The sequence below is a fragment of the Bemisia tabaci genome, chromosome 3 (assembly GCF_918797505.1).
Source record: "Bemisia tabaci chromosome 3, PGI_BMITA_v3".
Lineage (NCBI taxonomy): Eukaryota > Metazoa > Arthropoda > Insecta > Hemiptera > Aleyrodidae > Bemisia > Bemisia tabaci.
Window position 1 is genome coordinate 12,393,377 of NC_092795.1, and position 22,704 is coordinate 12,416,080.

Consider the following 22,704-nt stretch of genomic DNA (forward strand, 5'->3'; position numbering starts at 1 on the left):
CTCCAGTAGACTTTGGCTACCGATGATTGGATTATTGAGGAGAGAAGTAGAAAAAACGGTTGTTTTGTTGCATGCACATTAGGGGCTAATTTTGATGCAAAGTTATCAAAGAAATTAACATCAAGATTTTGTCAAATTCTAAAATAAAAACCCCATATTAGTGAAAAACACTGAATTAATTACAAAATACTGACGGCCAAATGTGAAAGCACGAATTCCTATAATAATGTTTCAAAATTTCTGCTCCAATTTTATTTTTTCGAAGGTAAGTAAACGAGTCAACTTCATAGTATGATATGTACACAGAGTATTCTGCAAACAGAGGAAAAAATTCAAGGAAGTTTTCAAGAAATTATGTTGACTAGTTTTCTGAAGAAAAAATGAAGCATGCCTCTGGAACGTCGAAAATGGAGATAAACGGTTTCGCACTCTGGTCATCAATAAGGAACATAAAAAATAAAATTTTTATGTTAAAATTTATTAATATAATGTGATGAAGAAGTTTTAAAATTTCAAACTGGCATTTTAATGTAGAAAAGGACGAAAAGGGTTCTCTAACTTGGATATTGAAACAAAGTTTTTAGAGTTTTCTCTTCAAAATTTATGAGCTTCTGACAAACAATGGCACTAGGAAGTAAATTACAGCTCCAGCATTGAAAGTAAAATTATGTATTTCTCACATGAAGTAGTAAAAAATGTACCGAGAGACGTAGACTGAAAGTAGCTAAAAGGAAATTCTTAAAAGGACTTGCCATAAACATGGAATAAAAGTCTCAATTATAGATTGCAGGTGGACAAAGAACTTTTTAATGTCTGAAAATTTTTAAAAAACATAAATCTCTTCTAAGCAAAGTAATATGAGCAAATGAAAATACAAGAAAAACAGTTAAAGCCGTATGGAGCGACCTGATCAAAACCTCAGAGCTCTAAAATATTGAAGTAATGAATAACGTGAGCTGATAATTAATTAGTATTAGATTTACAACGAGTCTGTTAAGACTGTTTCTACTGCTTTTCTTGTATTTTCATTTCTTGCGCTTGAGTCATTTTGAGAAGGACGGATTCAGTTCCTCTTTTCTGTCAGCAGAAAAACTAGAATCCTGAGTGTTAAGCACTTCTTAGAGGCTGCTTCTGAGATCAACACTTTTGTTCAAGATTCACTACCCACACGGTAATAATATTTCCATAGGAAATTTTAACTCAGAACAAGGAACTTTTCTTTTTTCTTTTCAGGAAAATCTTTTGGTAGGAATTCAGTGTAAATAAAACTTTGCTGGCATAAGAAATTGTTATCTTTAAGAAAAAAAGATCAGAGAGTTCAAAACGGCTCCTAATTTTTCAAAACACTATAAAACATCACAACAATAAGATTTTTGGACAAGACGGATTTGTCCTATCCAATAAATGCAAAGAAAACTCATAGAGTACATCGTGATGGCAGTTATTGATATCCTGTTTAAGATTTGAACCTACTGATCAACATAATGCGTATAATTTTTTCCTTTATTCATTAACACTTCTGTATAATTACTTTTTGTCAGTCGTGTTCTGCCTTCCTCCTAAAATTTTAGGGGCCGCTTTGGCCTAAAAGCCCAAGTTTTAGGAGCCAAATTAACATTTTGCATATGCATGATGTGCTATAGCTGCCGATTGTGAGTTGGAAAAGAATCGACAGATTTAAGGTGCCCTGATGGCCTAGCTCCCACAATTTATAGGCGCCAAAACCCGATTTTTAGGAGCATAGCACCCGGGAAGGCAGAACACTGACTGTCAGTTTTATTCTTGTACTGTTTACTGCTCAAGATTCCTGAGAAAAAGATGATCTTATAGATTTGTTAAGGCTTTCTTTTTAAATTACATTTTTTTAAATACATATTGAAGTTATAGATCTAAAAATCAATTGTCCCCTGGTGGATTCTTACTGGGAGGTGGTTTTGGTGCTCTCGATGACTTATTTTTTCCTAAATATTTGTGTTTCCCAATATGGAGGCCCATTGACAAGTATTGGTCATCGTTCGGTTTTGGTCTGTTTGGTCGTTTTTTATGGGAAGAACAAGAAGATTTCCAAAACAAGCCATTTAGTTCGGAATCTTGGTACCTGGAAGAATCAATTGAGATAATAGAGCACAAGCGATAAAACATCACAATGAGGACAAACCAACACAACAATGAGGACGATAGGGCATCAAAATAAAAATGTTAGAAACAGAACTAGATCAGTAATAAACAAATTTTTTGAGGGAAGAACTAAAGGATGTCATAGGAGTCATTATTTTTTATTTAGGTAATTTTATGTTTTTATTTGTCTCTCAATGCAGTTATTGTTTGACTAAAAACAGTGTCCTTGGGCCCTCGGTCCGAATTTTGTTGGCTCTTCCACATGGAGGTGCAACATCCATTGATGAGTCCCAATAGCACCTCAACCGAGACTCGTCCTAAGAATATTTGAATACGGTGGAAGGACTGACAAATTTCGGCCCCAGATTAAAATTATTTGTACATGGCACAGTGTCAAAAAAAAATTTTATGATGGAACTATAGTGAGAATAAGATTCAATGGAGAACTGTCCTTTGGAACTTTCTTTGCCACAAAAGAACTAAATCAAAGCTGTTGTGTGTCACCAAAATTTTTCGATTAATTATTCAAGGGCAGCGGGGCTTAGACAATAAAATCCAGAGATGTCAGTTGCCCAATAACCTTTGGGAAAGAAGACAGGTAAATGTGACGTTTTGGTGTTGCAGAACAACCTAACCCAACTTAGGTGCACTGTAAGAGTGACTTGTTTGTATGTATATGAATCAATACACAAGATGTTAAGTTTGAGAATCAACTCCGGGGCCAAAGTAAAAAGTTACAGGCTACCTGCTAGGACTTACCCAGGCTCCTCCTTATTTAGTGGCTCCCTTGAAAGAAGGATGTGAATAGCAGGTACATCTCTTTGAACTATGAGAGGTGCTAGGCCATTAATTTTTGGTTCCCAGTGTTCCTCGAATCTGCAACAGAAAATTTGCTTGAAATGCGAGTTGTAGTCTAATTAAAAGAAGTTAAAAATTAAGTGACTGACAGTCATTGAAACTGCCAAAACTAGCAATTCAACGGCGTTAGTCTGCAGTCACATATCTCGTTTGCGGAGTCTGAAAATCTCCGCCTTTATGTTATTTTTTTAAAGGAGAACAAATTGACATCATTCCTTGAAGTTTTTGCAGAGTTTTCTTCGCACAGAGAGGAAAAATCACGACAGCTTTAAAGAATTGCCGTTGAGTGGTTTTCCGTTTAAAAAATGAAGTATGACAGGAAGTCTGCGACATTGCAAACCGAGTTATGTGATTGGAGACTTTAGATTTAAAAATCCCACATTTTTAAAGGTAGCTAACTAAGCCAATTTTTTTCTTAAAATTTTATCAAGGTTTTTGACAAAAATTTTGACAGAAAATGGATCACAATCTGAAGTAAAAAATCACTAAAATTACATTTTCTGGGATTCAATTTCAAAAAATTTTATTGAATCATTTATGGCTTCTGGAAAAAACTTCTGAAACCCGCTGTGAGTATTTTCTTCCGAACAGCCAAGTCCTCACTACGATATATATTGCATAATACTTTCAACCGGTATTTGAAGGTTTCCTGCACGGACTGTTTTTGCTAAAGAGCTCTTTTCTGGGATGGTCTGTGAAAAAAATTCTCAAAAATTAGTTGATCATGATATTTCTAAAATGGAATTGGTTCATTATCAAACACTGGTGCCTGATACACTTTTAAATAATTACTTCCATCAAAAGAATGATTTCTGTAAAAGAAATCACTTGTATTTTTGAAACACCAGTATTTTCTTTGATAAAAAAGTCCCTGACATGAGCAACATAGTGACCTTTAGTTCAGTTGAGATGTAACTGAGATTTGCAGGAAACAAAAATTGCCGTGGAGACTACAGAGAGAATCTGACTTTGAAAGCTTTCCAATGGGAATTACAGACAAAATAAGCTATTAATGAAAATTATCTTACTTGCGAGAGCAAATTTTACTGATTTGGTAGAGTCCAGCATTTTCTCGTTTTGTTATTTCAGCGCAGCTGATGGTCTTGGAGATGGCAGGACCAGTTCCGCTCCAAACAATGTCTTTTCTATCTTTGAATTCTTTCAATGCAAAGGTAAGTAAGTTATTCATTTTACTGCTAGGTTTAACCTGAAGAAAGGAACAGAAAATAAGTCTCCTAGAGTGCTTTAAATTATATCTCTGAAAAAATACCAATGGTACAAACCACACTTCCTTTTCAATTTTTATGGGGTCCTGAAAAGAAGGTTCCACAGTTTTGGGGCTCAACGGTTTGAGAGAGTTCCTAATTCCTAAAAAAGATTGAAAAGTTGAGAAAATGCTTACGGTTTTGCAAAAAGATTCCTGCTTCCAAGTCAAAGTATGACCCATTATCCAAGGTAGGTATTACATTCTTGGCTGCCTGAAGCTTCAGCCCCTAAAACCTGCCCCCTCCTTAATTTCGGCCTTACCCTCTCAATTGAGCCATAAAATTGATAGCCATATTGGCTGAGTAATTTTCGTTAAGTTTGGCCACCAGATCAGCATCAATATAGTATTGGACAACTTGTTTAATGGACCAAGATCTATTCATATACTTACGTCAGTAGTTCCCAGAACCAAAATGAGAATCCTCCATGCACGACTTCAGTATTGCTGGTGCGAAAGCCAGAAAGCTGGGAATCAATGCTTTTCCTATGGCGAAGCGGCTTCGAATAATTTAAATTTCTTACTTTTAAACCGTTTGAAGCTTCTAGAGAGTTTAGACATTAGCTTTCAGGGTTTAGATTTGGCCTTTACGTTTTTACATTTTTAAATGATTTTTGAAGTCAGCGCTCTACGGGCCACTTTGTGGTATTGATTCGGCATGTAAAAATGGCTGATGCAGAGTAAACTATAAAAATGAAAAAACACAACTTCGGCAAAATCGAAACCCTGAATTCTAATGACTAAACTTTCCTTCTGACAGTCAGAAAGTTTCAAAGGATTTAAAAGTGAGAAATTTAAATGATTCATTAATAATGGTTAGTAATTCTCCTATAAGAAAAGTATTGTTCCCAACATTTCTGGTTTTCGCAGCAGTAATACTGACGTTACGGTCCAATGGACAGGGGCGACCCCTAGCGGGGAAATCTGCGCAATGACTGACCTATGTGGATCCATCTTGTAACAGACCAAAGATGCTGAAAATATATAAAATTAAAAATCTTGAATGCATTTTTGGATACATTTTTTTAATTGTATCCAAAAATGCATAAAAGATTATTAATTTTATATATTTTTCAGCATCTTTGGACTGTTAAACAAGTTGTCCAATGAGTAATTATATTTCATGATTGAATTAACTGAGCCTTAAAATTACAAAATACTTCTCACACAGGTTTCCTTTGAGAGATCTCTGTAATTTTTGCAACGTTCCAGAAGTCCTAAGTATTTTTTGGAAAACTCTAGGCAACCAGCAGTCCTACTTCATAAACTAGACTTAAGTATCTGAAACAACTCAATTTTATTCTGTCCTCTTTTCTGTTGAAAACACTGATTCATAATTTGTAGTAAGTGAGCAGGAAAAAAATGGACATGATGCCAAGAAGAAAGGAGAGGAGATGAGATAAGATTGAAAACAAACCTGCATCCATAAAAAATCTTTTGGCAAGTTTGGTAATGGAATATTTTCTTTGATCCACTCTTCTTCCACATTTTTACCTTTAGAATAATTTTCCATCGAGAGCTGTTCCTTTTGGTACCTTGAAATAAAAGGAAGACAAATAAGAGGTGAATGAAACAAGTACAAGCATAGTAACAGAGGAAATATTATAGATTAACTTGGTGTTTTCACAATATTTCCTTCTGTCTTAAGGTGATTCGTCAAGCTCAAGTGACGTGGTCGAACTGGCATGCGATATATCGCATCTTTTAGGTCAAAAATCTCGACAGATTTTGAATTTTCAGCAAAAAAAAAGGACGACAGCCCTGCGCATGAGCCTACGGAATCATGCTAAACCCACAAATCGGCAAAATTCAGAAAAATGAAAGCAGGATAGTGTTTGGAAAAAAACCTCGCATTCAATACAGAAATCGATAGCTGAACCGAATGCAAGGTTTTTTTTCCAAACACTATCCTGCTTTCATTTCTCTGAATTTTGCCGATTTGTGGGTTCAGCATGATTCTGTAGGCTCATGCGCAGGGGCTGTCGTCCTTTTTTTTGCTGAAAATTCAAAATCTGTCGAGATTTTTGACCTAAAAGATGCGATATATCGCATGCCAGTTCGACCACGTCACTTGAGCTTGACGAATCACCTTAACAGAACTGAGAGAAACAGCTGAGTCACCACTCACCCTACTAGTAAAAAGTTATAGCTGAGTTTTGTGAAACACTTTGCTGTTTCTTTGAAAAATACATTCTGTTCTAGGCTGAACTTTTTAAATGTGGCAAAAGTTTCCAAAATAATTGGGATAAGAGGTATCCTAGATCATTGAAAATTGCAGATATTTTGAGACTACGCAATGCAACTGGAAAAAAGTATACATTGAGGGGGGGGGGGGGGGGGTTCTGTATTCAGACAATCACTCTCACCTATCTACCAAAAAAAAAGAGAGGCTTGTCTGTCGAGATAAATAAAATAATTTCCCTACCCTTCCATACCACTTACTTCATACATTATCAATTTTGGTTGTACTTCGATCTAAAATAAGAACATTCGTACAAACCCTGGTTTCGAGCGGATCTTACAGACTGAGTAAATTGAAAAGCACTGGCCAAAAGGGACGAATTCACTTCAATCTACTTTCTAATCAGGTTTTAGCGTTCATACGTTTATTTCAATGTAAATCTAATGGTGCAATAGGTACATCTCTTTTAAGAGATTGTTTGCTACTCGTTTCGAGTTAAATACGTGCATCAGAATGGTGTTCACAGAGAGCATTTCTCTTGATATGCATTGTGAGAAACGGAATAAACGCGTATTGAAACGCTCGAAAAAACATAGCTAGAAAAGCAACGCTTCATCATCTTATCCGCAATTTCAGCTCTGTCTCCTATCTACGCTTCGCTTGGAGGCTTCATTTACTTATTTAATGCTTATCCTCTACCTACTTACCTCTTCTTTTGACACCCAGCACCTCAATATTTGCAAAGGAATTGAAATGATCCACTAATCGAAGTGATAAAACTATAAAATTTTATAATAATGAGTTTTTCGTAACGTAAACAATGCCATGCTTTTTTTTGTTTTTATAGGTTATCTTGTTATCACTTGAAAAAGGAAAATCAAAACATAACCTGATAACCTGCTTTAGTTGATGTTGATAAAAATTCACTGAGGAAGTTTTCGAGCGGTGTAGCTAAATTATTTGCTCATTTTTTTCTTAAATCTAAGACAACCATCATAGAGGATGTTTCAAAAGTTTTGGAGAATTTCTACTTACCTGTGTTTCTACATTATGTGACGTTCTGTCAAGTTCTGTGTGATGAGTCATAGTTCCTGTAACATCATACCTTTGTACCTTAACATTGTCTTTCCACTTAAATTTCTGAGCAGTCGTGTTTAATTTGGCTCAGCTTCAATCTAATGACTCTGAGTAAACACTCCCAAGCACTATTTAAAGCACAGTCATTCACGGAATCACTAGTCATTCAAATGCCATTGACTCAACCATGTCATATTCAATGTTAGGAATTCTTGCCTTTATTCTGGTCATCGGCTCAAGGCCCTCTGCTGTCTCGTAAGTATCTATGCAATTTCAATGCAAATACTTGCTCATTTATTTAATCTACTTAAATTAGTGCAATTGTTTGTGGCACAACCCACTCGGAAGAAATTCAAGCCATCTTCCAGGTTCGTCCACAATAGACAAGCGAAGTGAAGTGGTTGTGAACACAGATTCACAATGAGGAACAGAAATAATGTACAGTTTGGACATGTTTTGCGACCACTTAAATAAAGGCTTGTAATTAGGTGGATTGTACGTAATGCGCAACTTGTTCTTACACCTTAATCTTCTATTTTATTTTATTTTGCAGGTGTATATTTGTTGCTAATGGTTGTCAAGATTTACTGGAAAGTTTTGGAGAAGTTACCGCTAACTTCACCCGTTGCACTATCAGAAATGCTCGGCCAATAACAGTATGCTTAGCCTGTGTGGATACCTTCATTGAGGTTCTAACGAAATATCAACAAATATTAGCGGTTGGTACCATTCCTTGTAACATATATCAGGCTTTTAGCAATTGTACATGGAAAGAAGGATTTTGCTGTACACGTCAATAGCCAAATGCAGAAATCAAAGTGGCAAGTGGCAGGCTTGGTGTTGGAGCAAGCTATAGCGATTACCATGGGGGGCTCAGGAAGTTTCCGTGAGAAATTATTTAAAATTTACATTCTAGATCCTAGCTGCCAAATTTTTTTGGGATACAGATATTTTCAAAAAAATTTCTTTGTGTCGCAGAACGAAAGTATGTAACTGTGTGAATAGGAGGTCATTTATAAGTAGAAATCTAACTTCTCTGGTTTTCCCTACAGCAGTGATTTGTCTGACCCTCATGAGTTGTCCAGTAGGGTTGAAACTTTGCCATGATATTTTCATGTGATGGCACCTATAATGCACCGAGTAGCTGGAACTTACTAATTTACCTCACAAGAATACGGATAAACTGAGCCTAAATGAGTCGATTCAGTTTGAAAGTTCTACTTTCTCCATATTTACAATTTTAAGAAAATATATTGTACCATTCATTTTTTAAGAATTGGATTCCTCAGCATTATGCGTCACTTGCCAACACTTGATGATCTTACAAAAAATATTATTATGTTTTAGCTACATGGTGAGGATGGCACGCCATGCAAGTTACAGTTAATAAACGTAGACAAGTTGGAAGTTGTGGAAGGTAGTTACAGATTCGTCATCAACCAGTGGAACAGAGCAGATTGCAACAGTTAGTATCTTTTGGGGTTTTTTTTCTACTCACTCACAAAATAAAATGATGCTCATAACTTAAGTGAATTAAATACCGTAATATTTTCTTCAATTCAACTCAGATAAAAATGCTAAAAAGAAATGTTTCGAAGTATTGAAGCCAGCTCATGCTGGAACCACTCTCTTCATTTTGTATATCAGTATTACATAGCAAATATAGGTATTTGTGTTTTTGTTCTTTTTTCTACTGGGAAGGTAAGAATATATAGGAAGATTTTAAAGTCCCACTTGAAGGTAAAAAATTCTGAATTGACATAACTTTCTCCACTCATGTATCACCAGCACATATTCTGAAATGAAGGTGTGACTGATCTACACAGAACATAGCGGGTAAATCTTAAATAAACTTCAGCGCATTGTGTTTTTATTCAATTTTTTTTTTCAAAAAGAAAATGTTTTAACTTTCAATTTTTAGTTACGTTTTAAAAGTTGTAAATCTACATTGCTCTCACTTTTATTGAATTATTTGCAGATTGTTTCCAAAATCAAAGTGGCAGTATTACACCTGAGGCAAATTATTACACCATAGGTATAAGAGAAAAATCGGATCAATTGGAAGCGTGCATCAGTAATAATGCAAATGGAACGGATCCTTCTAATAAAACTTCTGGCAATCCTAAAGTTTGCTTTAATTGTGCCTCTGATTATAAAGCTTTGAATGATTATTATATCGTCAACAAATCTCTAGTCAATGGATTTTGTATGGATATCACAGACATGGTAAGTGATAAGTATCTTCATTGTTCGAAGGGTGGTTGAATACCATTTCATTAATGTCCTGTTGAATAAAATTCTGTAGAACCAAAATCGTCCCTAGGTATTTAGAGGTAATCGTGTCAATTTCGAGGAAGAACAGTTTAATCGGATAAAGTCCTTGCTTGCGAAAAATGTGTCAAGTGAATGCTGTGTTGCTGTGTAGCTTTCACTCTGTCACCATGAATAATCGAAAAAGGGCTGTATTTTCAAAATACCCATTCCTCATCAAAGAGAAAATGAAAATTACGGTATGACTGCATGCTACATGGTTACCTTGGATGTGTGACAATCACATTTTACATGATAATAATCCTGCATCAGTTTTATACTCTATGAAAGTTTTCACTTTACTTGTAATTTTGTCTGTCTCAGATCAATACCACGCGGTATCGTTGGAGTCAAGAATTTCGTTGCTGTTCTGAAAGAGAACAACCTGAAACAATTTTCCTATTAGTCACGATGACTTTTTGTATCATTCCTCTCGTTTTCTACCTCTTCGTTCGACTGTGTACTGTCAAGCATCTGTTACCTATTTCAACACGTGAGTAATGACAATATTCATTTCAATGATCTCATCAATGATGTGTGATAGTCCTAATGGGAAATAAAAAATTTTCATGGAGATGGTGCATGGAAGGGCAGACTCCATTTTGTACTCGATGTAAAAATTTATTGTAGGATCGAACTTAAAGCAAGGAGAAAGTACTTACATTTGAAAGACTGCAACTTATTTTGTTTGGAGGCTTCTTCGACTTTGTATGTGATGTAGCTGATATCTTGCAAATTGTATAGAAGTATCTGACTTTCTGGAGTTCACTCTCTTCAATGGGCCAGGTGCGCTGGTCACAGAATCCTGTTTTGATGCTTTATTCTTACAGATTGACTAATAATAATAAGATCCATCCAAACAGCAACTTTCTACGTTGAATATTAACCAATATATCGCGCCTTGAAAAACTCAATATATGACATCATCCACCACGGTAGTACATACCATGTCATGTTTCACCGCGGTGGATGACGTCAAAAATCCTACTTTTCAAAGGACGATATCTTGGTTAATATTCCACGTAGAAAGTTGCTGTTGGGATAGGTCCTCTTATTTTTAGGTAATCTACAAGAATCAAGTATCAAAACACAATTCTGTTACTAGCGCAACGGACCCATTTTTTTGTAACTTTTTTATGAAGACAAAAACAATTTTCCAAGGGCCTTGCATCTAGGTAGTAAGATAGTTATGTATTTTATATACCAAGATTTTGAAAGAATCGTATGGAATTAAGTTTATTCAGAACTGCTGTATTTTTTGTCTTGATTTCTTAAAATGAACAGTTAATAATCTCTCTGTTTAGAGGGCTGTATCTGATCTGTGAATTTGACAGTTTAGAAGATGGGCATTGTCTTTTTCTTATCTCTGTTTCAGCGAAACGATGGGAACATTACATATCATCAAGTTCAAGCACTGCAAACTTGGTCCAGTCTTAATATACAACCTATGTCATATTAAGACTTGGGCTCCTAAATGTCTTTCATTTCTTCCAAGAGTGTGTTATCTGTGATCTCAGCGCTTGTTAATATATGATGTAGATATATAGTTAGATTTAAACAAGATTTTTACCTACTGTTAACAATTCCATTTAATTTTTTCCTCTTTCTGTCCTCTGTAATCCTCCTGCTTTTTAACACTTTATTGCCAAAAGAGTTAAATTGATATTTGCGAGTTATGTAGGTGTTATGTATGAATATTCCCGTTATTATTTTAAACTCAAAAGTTTATTATAGTCACTAACAATCTGAATCTTTCATTCTAAGTTTTTATATTTATGCAGAGATTTAGTTTCTATCTGAGTATCGCAATTTTTTCCCCGAGTTTGGCATTTGACATTGCAAGTATTACCATCATCATCATGGTAGGATATCAGGTTCATCACTTATATTTAATCTATGACTTTTGACTTGCACTATTTGTATTCCATTCCATCTCTGGCTTCCAACAGTTATTGATTGCTGATGTCCGATTGTTCCCAATTACAAAAATTAATACTTTTTTCTTACGGCAAATGAACTGAAGAATGAATTGACAGTAATTTCCTTTTATATTTTAGTCGGAAAGCTAAGCTACATCATTTTTCTAATTTTTGTAGTATTTTCATCATTTTGAAAAAGACGTTCGGCCCAATTTTTTAGAAGTAACACCATATTGACAGTTACCTTTTGAAAATTAAAAAAATAAACAGATATTTTGAAATAATAGTGTTGTTTACTCCCGTTTCCTTGGATATATTCAATAATAAGTCAGATTTTTTTACAAGGTTGCGCTCTTGAAGCTTTTTTCATCTTACCTTATGCAGAATAAATCAGGTTCCCCATCACTAAGGATTAACTTCAAACATTTTTTGATATACCAATATTACACCTATAACCAATGATTAATATTTAGTAGATTAGTGGTGATTAATATGGGCTCATTCATCATAATCAACTTAAAATTCTCGGTTTTTATACAAGAACTTCATGGTGGCTGACATTCTCTGAAACGGACAGAATGCTTTAGTTTTTCATTCAAAACCTTTTGGAAAACCGATTATCAACAGATTTTTGTTTTGTTTAACACGCAATACTCTTTTGAATTTTCAAGGAAAAATTTTGAAATAATTCTATCAATTTTGGATTTATATCATTCCAAACAATGGATGTCTTGCAGCAGGTAAGAATGAAACACTTTTGAAGGAATTTACAGCCCTCTATTTAACGAAAACTGCAGATATTCATAATAACCAATTGCAAATACAAAAAATGAGAATTTCAATTAAAACTAAGACATAATTCTTCATCATAAAATACAACAGACAGATCAGATGTTTTTCGAAGGGAATAAACGATCATCCGACTCATTTCCAAACATTACATCTAAAAAATTCACACACAAGTAACAATTGAGATGACATTGAAATAGATTAATAGGAATATTTATGGTTCACCATTGAAACTTACTGGCTAAGACCTTAGAAATAAGCTTCACCAATGGTGCTCTTAGTCTCACCCGAGGAATCATTTTAACTTTCTCTTCTTCCCACTTTTTTTTATAGAAAAGCGTCTGGGGTTACTTTTGTCTTTTAGCGGAGAGTTTTCATTACCACTACTATTTGGAGTTAAACTAGATATCAAGCCGTTGAAGGCTGAAGAATGTTTTTTGGTTGGGGCCGATGTGGTCGGTTCGTTGTCTTCACTTTCGCTTTTAATCTCTGCTTCCGAAGATTCACTTGCAGTTTCAGCTGTAACAAGAGTAAGAAGTAAATTAAGGATTGAAATAACTGATTCACCTAAAGAATTGAGAGGTCAGCGATACTGCCTTGCTAAGGAAGAACGCCATATGAACATTCAAGAGTTGCCAAATTTCCTTCGATAAAATGTTTATTTTTGAGGAAAGTTATGAATATTTTTCCTTGAAATTTTCACGAACTTTAGGTGAAATTCCAAACAACATTATCTGAAAAATTGGAAGAAAAATACTCAAAAACTTACTAGGATATTTGCGTTTTATCGAACAAAATTTGGCAATGCCTAAAGGTTTATACGGCGTTTTTCCTTAGCACGGCAGTATAAGAAGGGTCTGAAAAACTCAGGAGATAGGCTATTCAAATGGCGCTAAGTCAGCAAATGAAACAGTATCTCTCTCTACGACTGTTGACACCTCCTATCTCATGGGGGGGGGGGGGGGGGGGGGGGCGCTACTCAAGTGGCCTGATTGTTAAAATTTGAGGCAGCATGACAAAACATCGGAAAAAATGGATATGTTACACAGCACAGATACAGCTATGTCTTGCCTAATCTTGCGGATGAAGCTAGTCAACAATCAGGCTGCAGAACCTTCTTAGGCAGCTCATTATTACGGATTCTTTGGACATGACCATACCAAACAAGCTGTTGGGTGAAAACATCCGTACTATGTTCTTTCCAGTGTCCATAATTTCAATTACTCTTTCGTCCCAAACTTTGTTTTCTCTGAGACTTTAGCTGATCTATGCTAGAAATTCATCTTGGTTCCCTAAAAAAAAGGACCTTGATGCACAGAAGAAAAGTTTTTGGGAGAGAAATTTTGGCTGAGTTGGGTTAAAATATTGGGAATTAAGTTGTGGAAAGATAACACTTCCATGCATCCTGATGAATCTGTTGTGACGAATTACCTAGGTCTTTGATACCATTGCAGTGCAACATGGTGAATCCATGAGAAATGATTCCTTGCATATATTATTACCACCACTTTGATATTTGATTGATTACAAATCTCGGTCAGTTCATTTTCAACACATTCCATTTTTTTTCTTCCTCCTAGTTCATTTCTATTAGATTGTCAGAAGCTGAATCCATGCCTCAAGATTATGAAATTCGATTTTGAAGTTGATAATAGGCCAAAAATAAAGTAAAAAGTAGTAAAGCCAAAGAATTAATGGTAGTCAATTGATGCAATTCATAATTAGCTATCTGAGTATCGAAGAGGCACCGATACAGGGAAATTTACACCATGGATTCACTTCAAGAATTCTGGCTCTGAACATGGCAGACTAAAACCCTACATGGTTCCTATCAAAATTGTGTTTTCTTTTCATTTGAAACTTAGGACCAAAATTAATCTGCTTTACTTTGGTTGAACGTTTTCTGAGCTAAAATGTTGGGCAGCACCAAGGTCTCATTTTCTAAGGAACAGTGGGTAACATGCATGTACATTGTACTTTCATATTTTGCCTCTATGACAAAAAATCGGCGGAAATTAGTATTACATTAAGACCAGAAATCTTGATGACTTACTTTTTTGTGTATCTACCACCCCACTCACAGCCTGGAAAAAGAAGAGAAAAATATTACATGACGACATAAAATAAACATACAACCATTTTTTAAAATAAATTAAAAAATTCTAGGTTTTTTAAGTTCGAGTTTGAATCGAATATCAAAAAAATATTCGAACTCGAATATTGAGGATTTTCAAATATTTGCCCAACCCTACTCAAAAGTAAACACACACTATTTCTGCTTTTCTGCTTGGCAGAAACCCTCCAAACTAAGTCTTAAACACTCTTTCTCAGACCAAACATGTAGCTTTATCGGCTGCGTACAGGCTGGATCAGTAGTTTCAATACACATACTTCACACTTCATTTCCTTCCATACTTATGTCAATTCTGTTTTATTCAGTAATTTCAGATGATTTTAGATTCGACCTGCATACAATAAACTTGGTTGCTGTACAAAAGCAGGAAAAAATTTGCAGGCTAAAATATAGCACTCAGTCTAGACTCCCTGGAACAGTTCTTAGCTATGTCTGTGATGCAAGCATTCAAAAAATATAATAAGAGGAATTTTGTATCCAGGGCATTTTTATTTTAAGCCCTCATGTTTTTAACGACTCACATTCCTTGTGATTGAAGGGTACATATAACAGGCAAAAAAGGTCAACGACCCTTTTGTGATAATGTTTTCAATAATGACTACAAGAATAACGGCACGTAATGGCGTAAGTTCGCAATCACATGTCTCGTTTGCAGTGTCTGAAAATCTTTGCCTCTATGTTATTTTTTTAAAGGAGGACAAATCGACATCATTCCTTAAAGTTTTTGCAGAATTTTTTTCGCACAGAGAGGAAAAGTCACAGCAATTTTAAAGAAGTGCCGTTTAGTTGGTTTCCAATTAAAAACTAAAGTATCGCAGGAAGTCTGCGATGCCACAAACCGAGTTATGTGATTACCAACTTACACCGAATTTCTAATGGGGTGAAAGATCAACTTACAGCCATTGAGGTTATTGATGATTTTGAGAACAATCTTTCAGCTTCTTTAAACTTGCGATTACGTTTCTCATTTTTACTATTGGTTTTGTTGTTGAAGTATCGATCCCATCCACGAATGATATTTCCATAAAGTTGCGTGTCTTCTAAATAACTTCCTTCAAAAGCATAAATTTGCCTCTCAAGGTTTGCGAGCGTCTCCTAGAGAAAACATGAAACAAATAGTAAGAGATGAAATAACCAAAAAATTATTGGAATGAATGCATGCATTTTGAATCCCTGCATTGAATTGGTCCTGGAGCTACATTTGCTCGACGACTCCAAGAATATGGCAGGGGATCCTCCATCTAGCACCCAGCATTTACTATCAATGAAGATATGAAGGTGGAAAGATTTCTATTCTTCTTTACAGGTTGATAGATTAATGAGGGGTTTTCTTTTATTGAACGGTGGTACTACCTATCACCAAACTGCGTTCTTTAACTCACTGGTCGGTGATGACATCACGACTGGAGGAGCCATCGCCCGTGGATTTGGTACCACCAATCAACCACTCAGAGCACTAGAGATTTCACTGGTGCTTTCAACCCACCGGTGGACACTAACCCTACTATACCCTACTTCAGCCAGATCTCAGGCCAAAAATAAACAAACAAACGATTAATCGTGGGTATTTCGCGCCTGCCGCCGCCGCTGAATCTGATGATTCTACTCTGCAGCGTCACTGTCGCCTATGTATTGAATTATGTAATATTCAGGTTTTCTTAGTGTTATTTTTCCTTGAACTTTAATTATGACAGAAAAGCAGTTTATGCTGGTACATTGAGTATATATTTACACTATTGAAGTATCATTGCGGTAAAGGTTTGAAGAGAGGGAGAAATCCATTTGTTTACATTGGTGGAAAGTGGGTCCTTAAGCTCCCGACTGATCGCAGGCAATATTGTACCAAAATGGTGACCGGTGGAATTCCACCGGTGGTTCAGCCGATCAGAAAAAGAAGACCCCTTAAGCAAGGGTTTTTTCAAGCTATCAGCAAAGCCACCTGCTAATGAACGCAGCTGTCTCAGATCAGCTATGGGTCGAGGTACTTCTTATTGGAAGGTTAGGTTTAAAACCAATGGACCGGCAGATTTGTAGCAAACGAATTGTCACTACGAATCAATCCATTCCAATCCCCAATCAGTGGTACCCTACCTGCGGTAATTAACGGTTCCACTGGCTGAGACACTAAGCTTTGACAGTATCATTTAAAGAGAGTGGCTTGGTAATTGATGATACCACCGACCATGAATAAAAAATCTCACATAGGCTAGCTCCATCTGAAAAATGATATGATGAGTGCTAACAGAAACTTGTAACGGATAACCTCAAAAACTAGAAAAGTCTGGAGAAAAATGATTGTTGTGATCAGCATTCCAACCGAAGAGGGACTCATAGGACTGAGAAGAAACAAAAGAAGGATTTAAGTTTGACAATCAATATTACCGCAATTTCTGCTTTCCGTTTGACTAACTCCGCAAGTTCCTTGCGGACATCCACTGTTGCTACTGTTTTGGCAGATTTATCCTTTGTTTTGTCCATTATAGTGACTTAAATCGCTGGAGATATAAACGGACCAAGAGGCAATCAATTGATTTCACAAAAACTCAACATTGTCACACAAAATAAATAGAGAATGTGATAAATTAAGAAAAAAATTTTAAACACAAAATTGAAATGTAAACAATGCTCAAGACTAAAGAAACCATGACTGCGACATTTGGCGGCCATATCCTGTACGTCACTGAATACGTCACTACGGCTACGCATAGAGAAAAAAAAGGAGGTGTTTGCATTTCGGGCATCTTGGAATTTTTCATAGAGTATCTATAGCTTTGATGACGTCATTGGGTACAGCGACGTTTTTATCCTGTCGATTTTCTTGGAAATGGTGTAATTCAAGGGAAAAAGTCATTCTATAAAAAGTGCTTGAAATTAAATAAAAAGTTGATTTAAGTAAAAAAATCGGACATTATGGTCCGTTTTTACAGCGTCAACATAACCCTCAACGAGCGTCTTGTTTACATTGATGACGTAGGTGGGTACAAATCCTCAAGATGCAAACACCTCCTTTTTTTTCTCTATGACGGCTACGGATTTCAATATTTTGGCGGCAACTTCAGACAAATTTGGCGGCAACTCCAGACAGATTTGGCGGCAATATTGTATTCCAGTTATTTCCAGTAGGTACCTACCTATTTCCGGTGTGAATGTCGTACCCAGGCCCGGACTTATGGCGTGTGCAGGGCGTGCGGCGCACACGGGCGCCAGCCTTTGGGGGGCACCACGAGAGAAGAAGAGAGGGAAAAAAAGGGGGGGAAAGGAAAAGGAAAAAAAGGAAAATAAGGACAAGGGGAAAAAAGGAAAAGGAAACAAGGTTGGGCAGTGAAAGCGAGGAAGAACTGAAGAAGGGGGAAATGGAAGGAAAAAGGTGGCAAGAAAAGTGAAAAGAGAGTCCGCGAGAAAGGGGGGGGGGGGCATAAAAACCATAGACAAAATATAAAGAGAATTGCCGTCTAAAGGTAAATTTTCAGGACAAAAACTCCACCTGGTCCATAGACGGTCAGGCGCCCCTTGACCCTAAATTTGCGGCTTGTACAGAAATTCAAGAGTAGGCATGTAGTAAGGGGGCGCCATAAATCCATCGAACCGGAGCCGACATAGCATTTCAGGCCACGTCCGCCATCTTGGATTTGAGAATTTTTAAACATAGTATAAATTCGAGTTTCCGGTCGAAAAATATACCCTCAGACACCGAGTTTCAAAAAAATCCATCGAACAGGAGCCGACATAGCATTTTAGGCCTCGCCCGCCATCTTGGATTTGAGAATTTTCAAAAATCGACTAAAAATTCGAGTTTCCCGTCGAAAAGTACCCCTGATCCCGCGGTTCACAAAGCTCTAACGAACAGAAACGGACGCCAGAAGTGCCAGAACCGGGGCTCATTCTAGGCCACATCCAACATTTTGGAGTTGAGAGTTTTAAAAAATTGACTAAAAATTCGAGTTTTCCGTTGAAAAATACCGTGTGATACCGCGTTTCACAAGATTCGAACAAACAGAAACCGAGATAGCATTTTAGCCCACGTCCGCCATCTTGAATTTGAGAATTTTAAAAAATTGACTAAATTTTCGAGTTTCCCGTCGAAAAATACCACCTGACATAGAATTTCAGAAAAATCCATCGAACAGGGGCCGAGATAGCATTTTAAGCCATTTCGGATTTTCGAATTTTGAATTTTTTGAATTTTGACAGATTTTGATTTAAAACGCGTGATCCCCAAAATCGAAGCTCAGATTCGGATTCCTCGTAAAAAATCGATGCGATTTCACGTATCATACCCTGACACCGAATTTCAGGAGAATCCATCGAACAGGAGCCGAGATGGCATTTTAAGCCACTTCAGTCATTTCGGATTTTTGAAGTTGAAAAATTTAACTTAAAACGCGTGATACCCAAAATCGAAGTTCAGATTCGGATTCCTCGTAAAAAATCGATGCGATTTCATGTATCATACCCTAACACCGAATTTCAGGAAAATCCATCGAACAGGAGCCGAGATGGCATTTTAAGCCACGTCAGTCATTTCAGATTTTCGAATTTAGAAAATTTGACTTAAAACGCGTGATACCCAAAATCGAAGCTCAGATTCGGATTCCTCGTTAAAAATCGATGCAATTTCATGTATCATACCCGAGCATAGCGTGGAGGAAAGAGACGCAACGTAGGCATACTGATTCGAGCATATGAATGCAACGTGGCAACATGGGTAGTGCTCAGTGGGTCAGCGGAGGAGGAAGAATAAGAATTTATCGTGAGAAATTCCTCGCGACGAAACCGAACGCTTAGCCGGCGCTAAGTGGCGCCTCCCCGTTCGGTTTCACTCGGGCGACCCGCGCGGCGGCGTAGTACAAAGGGGAAGTACGACAGAATCTATACGCGTCGTTAAACCTTTTTCCTTCACGCTATTCTGACATATGATACATGAAATCTCTTCAATTTTTCACGAGGAATCCGAATCTGAGCTTAGATTTTCGATATTACGCGTTTTAATATACTTAAAATCGTAGGAGAAATTACAGAATTGTCCTTGAAAATTGATTACACATTAGTGTTTTTTTACGTCATTAAACCTCTTTCCTTCACGCTATTCTAAAATTTGATGCATGAAATCGCTTCAGTTTTTCACGAGAAATCCGAATCTGAGCTTAGATTTTGGATATTTCGCGTTTTAATTATTTAACATCGTTGGAGAAATTACAGAATTGTCCTTGAAAATTGATGACACATTAGTGATTTTTTACCCCGTTTTTCTTCTACGTTCACGTACTTAATGAAATTAGATCAACAGTTGACTCATCGACTAGTCTAGCCTAACCCCCCAGAATCGGTCTAGGGGGCGAACGATTTTATCAGATAAGATGTGCGGTCCTAGTTTCCGGGCAATTGCGGTTTGATGGAAGCTGCGATCGATGAGGAGAAACGGAAGATACCCATGCGAAACTCGGGCGGATATTAAGTGAGAAACCAGGTAGGGGAAAAAGGCTTTCTTCCCGAAAAGTTAGTGCTCGGGCCAACTTACAAGGTCCACTGGAGCATTGGTTGTGGGAAACTATTTTTTTAATTGCAGCAACAACCAATTGGATCGCATTTTGCAAAAAGGAACTAAGAGCATTTCAATGTTGCTGGGATTGTGCAACTTAGGTACATTCTTTTCAAAAAGTAAACTTTGCGACGGTAATTTTCGTCTTTGAATTCATAGTTTATTGGGAGTAGAGGTGGATCTAGTTTAGATGATCGTTTATGTTTGCAAGGTTAGCGACATGGAATGCTCTTGACTCGTACCACCCCCAAAAAGTATGCATCCTTGGCATAAGACGAAGTTTCTTGTTGGTTTGGATTCATTTGAGGTTTTAACAGAGAAATATCCAGGGCCGGATTAAGGGGGTGGCCACATGGGCCGCGGCCCATGGCGGCAAATTTAGGGAGCGACAAATTTTGCAATGTTTTTAAATGTAGGTAAAAAAAAATCGGATTCAGAAAAAAAAAAAAAAAAAAAAATTATCAATGAGAAAGGGGGACAAAATCTCTCTTTCCTGAGAGTATAGTAATTTCTAATTTTGTCGTTTTTCGGTGATACCTACAGGAGACAGCATCGTTGATTAGTCGAGTTAAGAGAGGAAGTAAACACGCGATTTGGCCTTGAGCACAACGCAGAGAGGATTGCTGACGAGGACTTGAGATGAAAAGGACAAGCCCTCGGCGCGGCGGTCGGCATGTAACACATAATAGCGCCTACAAGACTGCATGAATACTTCACCCATTGCGCCAAACACCGTGCGGTCAGGAGCGGTTGGCGTGAGACGCATAGCGCCTACAAGACTGCAGGAATACTTCACGCATTGCGCCAAACACAGTGTGATCCGTAAGGCGCAGCGGCGGAAGTTAAATTTATAACACACATCTATGTTTGTTCGTTGATAATATTTTTTGGTTCATTTCTTATAAATGGAGGACCTTGTCCACACAGAGATATGTAAACGGAACTTAACTTTCGCGCAAAGTTTCGTGAAATTTTGCTAGTAATATTGACAGGGCTTTCGCAAAAAATGTATACAACACGAATAGGTAAACGCGTCTTATGCACCCCTCCCCCTCCGGCACGTTCACTTGAGATGGTTTTTATTGATGTTTCAAAACGAACGGGAAGGGGGCAGTAAAATACAGGCGGCCCATGGGCGGCAAGTAAGCAGTTAAATCCGGCCTGGAAATATCCTTTCGTTTTAACGATGACAGCCAGTTTCGTTTCAACACATTCGAGTTTTACAGTGGTTTGTCTGTCTTAAACCAGGCATTGCAAGTTCACTATGCGCTCACTATGAGTTTTGAGTCATAATGCATACAATTTACATCTTTTCAGCTGTTACAATTGATTGGTGAGAGACTATATTGTGAGTCTTGTTTCGGATACGAAAGTGCATATAGACTATACCTCCCCCCCTTTCATTAGTGAGGGTTTTCCTTCACACCTTCTGGATCACAGTGGTCTATCAAGCCCCCCAAATAGTAAGCCCAAGCGACTTCATTGTTATTTATTGCCTAATTTTCTTTGTACCTACTTTATTTAATTTCTTACGTTTTTTTTTTTTTTTTTTTTTTTAAACTTTTACATACTTAGGTACTAAGCAACATCATGCCTTGAAATTTTGTTAGTAGGTATAACAACGGTGAAATAGCCAAACTATGCATCTCGTTTGCAGTGTTTAAAAATCACTGCTCCCATTATATTTTTTTAAAGGAGAACAAATCAACATCATTTCTTGAAGTTTTCAAAGAATGTCCTTCGCGGAGGAAAAAAAAATCACCTAAGTTTTTGAGAGTTGATGTTGAATAGTTTTCCATAAAAATAATACAGTATGACAAGAAGTCTGCAACGTTACAAACCAAGATATGTAATTTTGGAGTTTCACTTTCTATATGAATTAAATTGCATGTTATTACCAGACGTTTATCTTTAAAGCAACTTTTATAAAGGTTAATCCTGAGAAAGAGAAACTTTGCAAACATATATAAGACCAACAAACATATGTACATCCTGGCTTGGGCAAAAGAAACGCTCAATACGCAATAGCTTGATGCGTCACAATGGGGGGGTCCCCATTATGGCACATACGTTGTTTTTAAACCGGACCGGAATTTATAGGTCCAAATTGCAAAATGCAGTCCATTTGAAAATATTAATATTTGGGGGTGCTGCCTACTGCCGGCTGCCCTATCTGGTCCCCTCTAGAGGATCGGGGGGTTGTGACCCTTCAACAAGTTTTCTCCTCAATGATTAGAACAACAGTCCAAACCAGAACATTTGAATTCAATAATTGAAAAAGGTATGACCTATTTAATGTTTCTTTTGCCCATCCCAGTGTAGACATACTTAGTTAAGTACCAATTCCATATTTAAAAGATAGGGACTTTCTTTTCTTTCTCTTGTTGACTTTGGTGAAAAATGCTTGAACAGACTCACTAAAGTCATTTGAGTTTTAAGAGGAAGGGGTTTCAAACTTGCCATTTTCACCCCCCCCCCCCCCCCCAAAAAGAGGAGAGACTAAAAAATTCATTT

General features: G+C 36.9%; 3 protein-coding genes across 3 annotated transcripts; 1 reads left to right on the forward strand and 2 right to left on the reverse strand.

Annotated features, from left to right (window-relative positions):
• Positions 1-457: 457 nt before the first annotated feature.
• On the reverse strand, positions 458-7,274 carry Rpp25 (ribonuclease P protein subunit Rpp25). The gene is made up of 5 exons (XM_019061883.2): positions 7,130-7,274; positions 5,658-5,775; positions 4,005-4,183; positions 2,878-2,994; positions 458-2,098 (listed from the first exon to the last, which is right to left on the reverse strand). Exons 2-5 carry the CDS (start codon positions 5,751-5,753, stop codon positions 1,897-1,899), a joined length of 594 nt encoding a protein of 197 aa, XP_018917428.2. The 5' UTR covers positions 5,754-5,775; positions 7,130-7,274; the 3' UTR covers positions 458-1,896.
• A 66-nt stretch (positions 7,275-7,340) lies between these two features.
• On the forward strand, positions 7,341-12,012 carry LOC109044255 (osteopetrosis-associated transmembrane protein 1). The gene is made up of 6 exons (XM_019061882.2): positions 7,341-7,754; positions 8,053-8,218; positions 8,847-8,964; positions 9,478-9,725; positions 10,134-10,302; positions 11,185-12,012. Exons 1-6 carry the CDS (start codon positions 7,687-7,689, stop codon positions 11,244-11,246), a joined length of 831 nt encoding a protein of 276 aa, XP_018917427.2. The 5' UTR covers positions 7,341-7,686; the 3' UTR covers positions 11,247-12,012.
• Positions 12,013-12,483: 471 nt separating this feature from the next.
• Positions 12,484-17,296, reverse strand: LOC109044257 (chromatin modification-related protein MEAF6). The gene is made up of 4 exons (XM_019061885.2): positions 17,034-17,296; positions 15,549-15,746; positions 14,571-14,601; positions 12,484-13,036 (listed from the first exon to the last, which is right to left on the reverse strand). The coding sequence occupies exons 1-4, from the start codon at positions 17,127-17,129 to the stop codon at positions 12,813-12,815; spliced, it is 549 nt and encodes a 182-aa protein (XP_018917430.1). The 5' UTR covers positions 17,130-17,296; the 3' UTR covers positions 12,484-12,812.
• Positions 17,297-22,704: the final 5,408 nt, after the last annotated feature.

Coding starts and splice junctions, on each gene's coding strand:
- LOC109044255 (XM_019061882.2), top strand. CDS start 7,687: ATGTCATATTCAATGTTAGGAATTCTTGCCTTTATTCTGGTCATCGGC. Junction 8,965..9,477: donor GAACAGAGCAGATTGCAACA/GTTAGTATCTTT, acceptor AATTATTTGCAG/ATTGTTTCCAAAATCAAAGT. Junction 9,726..10,133: donor GTATGGATATCACAGACATG/GTAAGTGATAAG, acceptor TGTCTGTCTCAG/ATCAATACCACGCGGTATCG.
- Rpp25 (XM_019061883.2), bottom strand. CDS start 5,753: ATGGAAAATTATTCTAAAGGTAAAAATGTGGAAGAAGAGTGGATCAAA. Junction 4,184..5,657: donor AAGATTTTTTATGGATGCAG/GTTTGTTTTCAA, acceptor TCCTTTCTTCAG/GTTAAACCTAGCAGTAAAAT. Junction 2,099..2,877: donor CTAAATAAGGAGGAGCCTGG/GTAAGTCCTAGC, acceptor TGATTCTTCCAG/GTACCAAGATTCCGAACTAA.
- LOC109044257 (XM_019061885.2), bottom strand. CDS start 17,129: ATGGACAAAACAAAGGATAAATCTGCCAAAACAGTAGCAACAGTGGAT. Junction 15,747..17,033: donor AACGGAAAGCAGAAATTGCG/GTAATATTGATT, acceptor TGTTTTCTCTAG/GAGACGCTCGCAAACCTTGA. Junction 13,037..14,570: donor GGTGGTAGATACACAAAAAA/GTAAGTCATCAA, acceptor CTCTTGTTACAG/CTGAAACTGCAAGTGAATCT.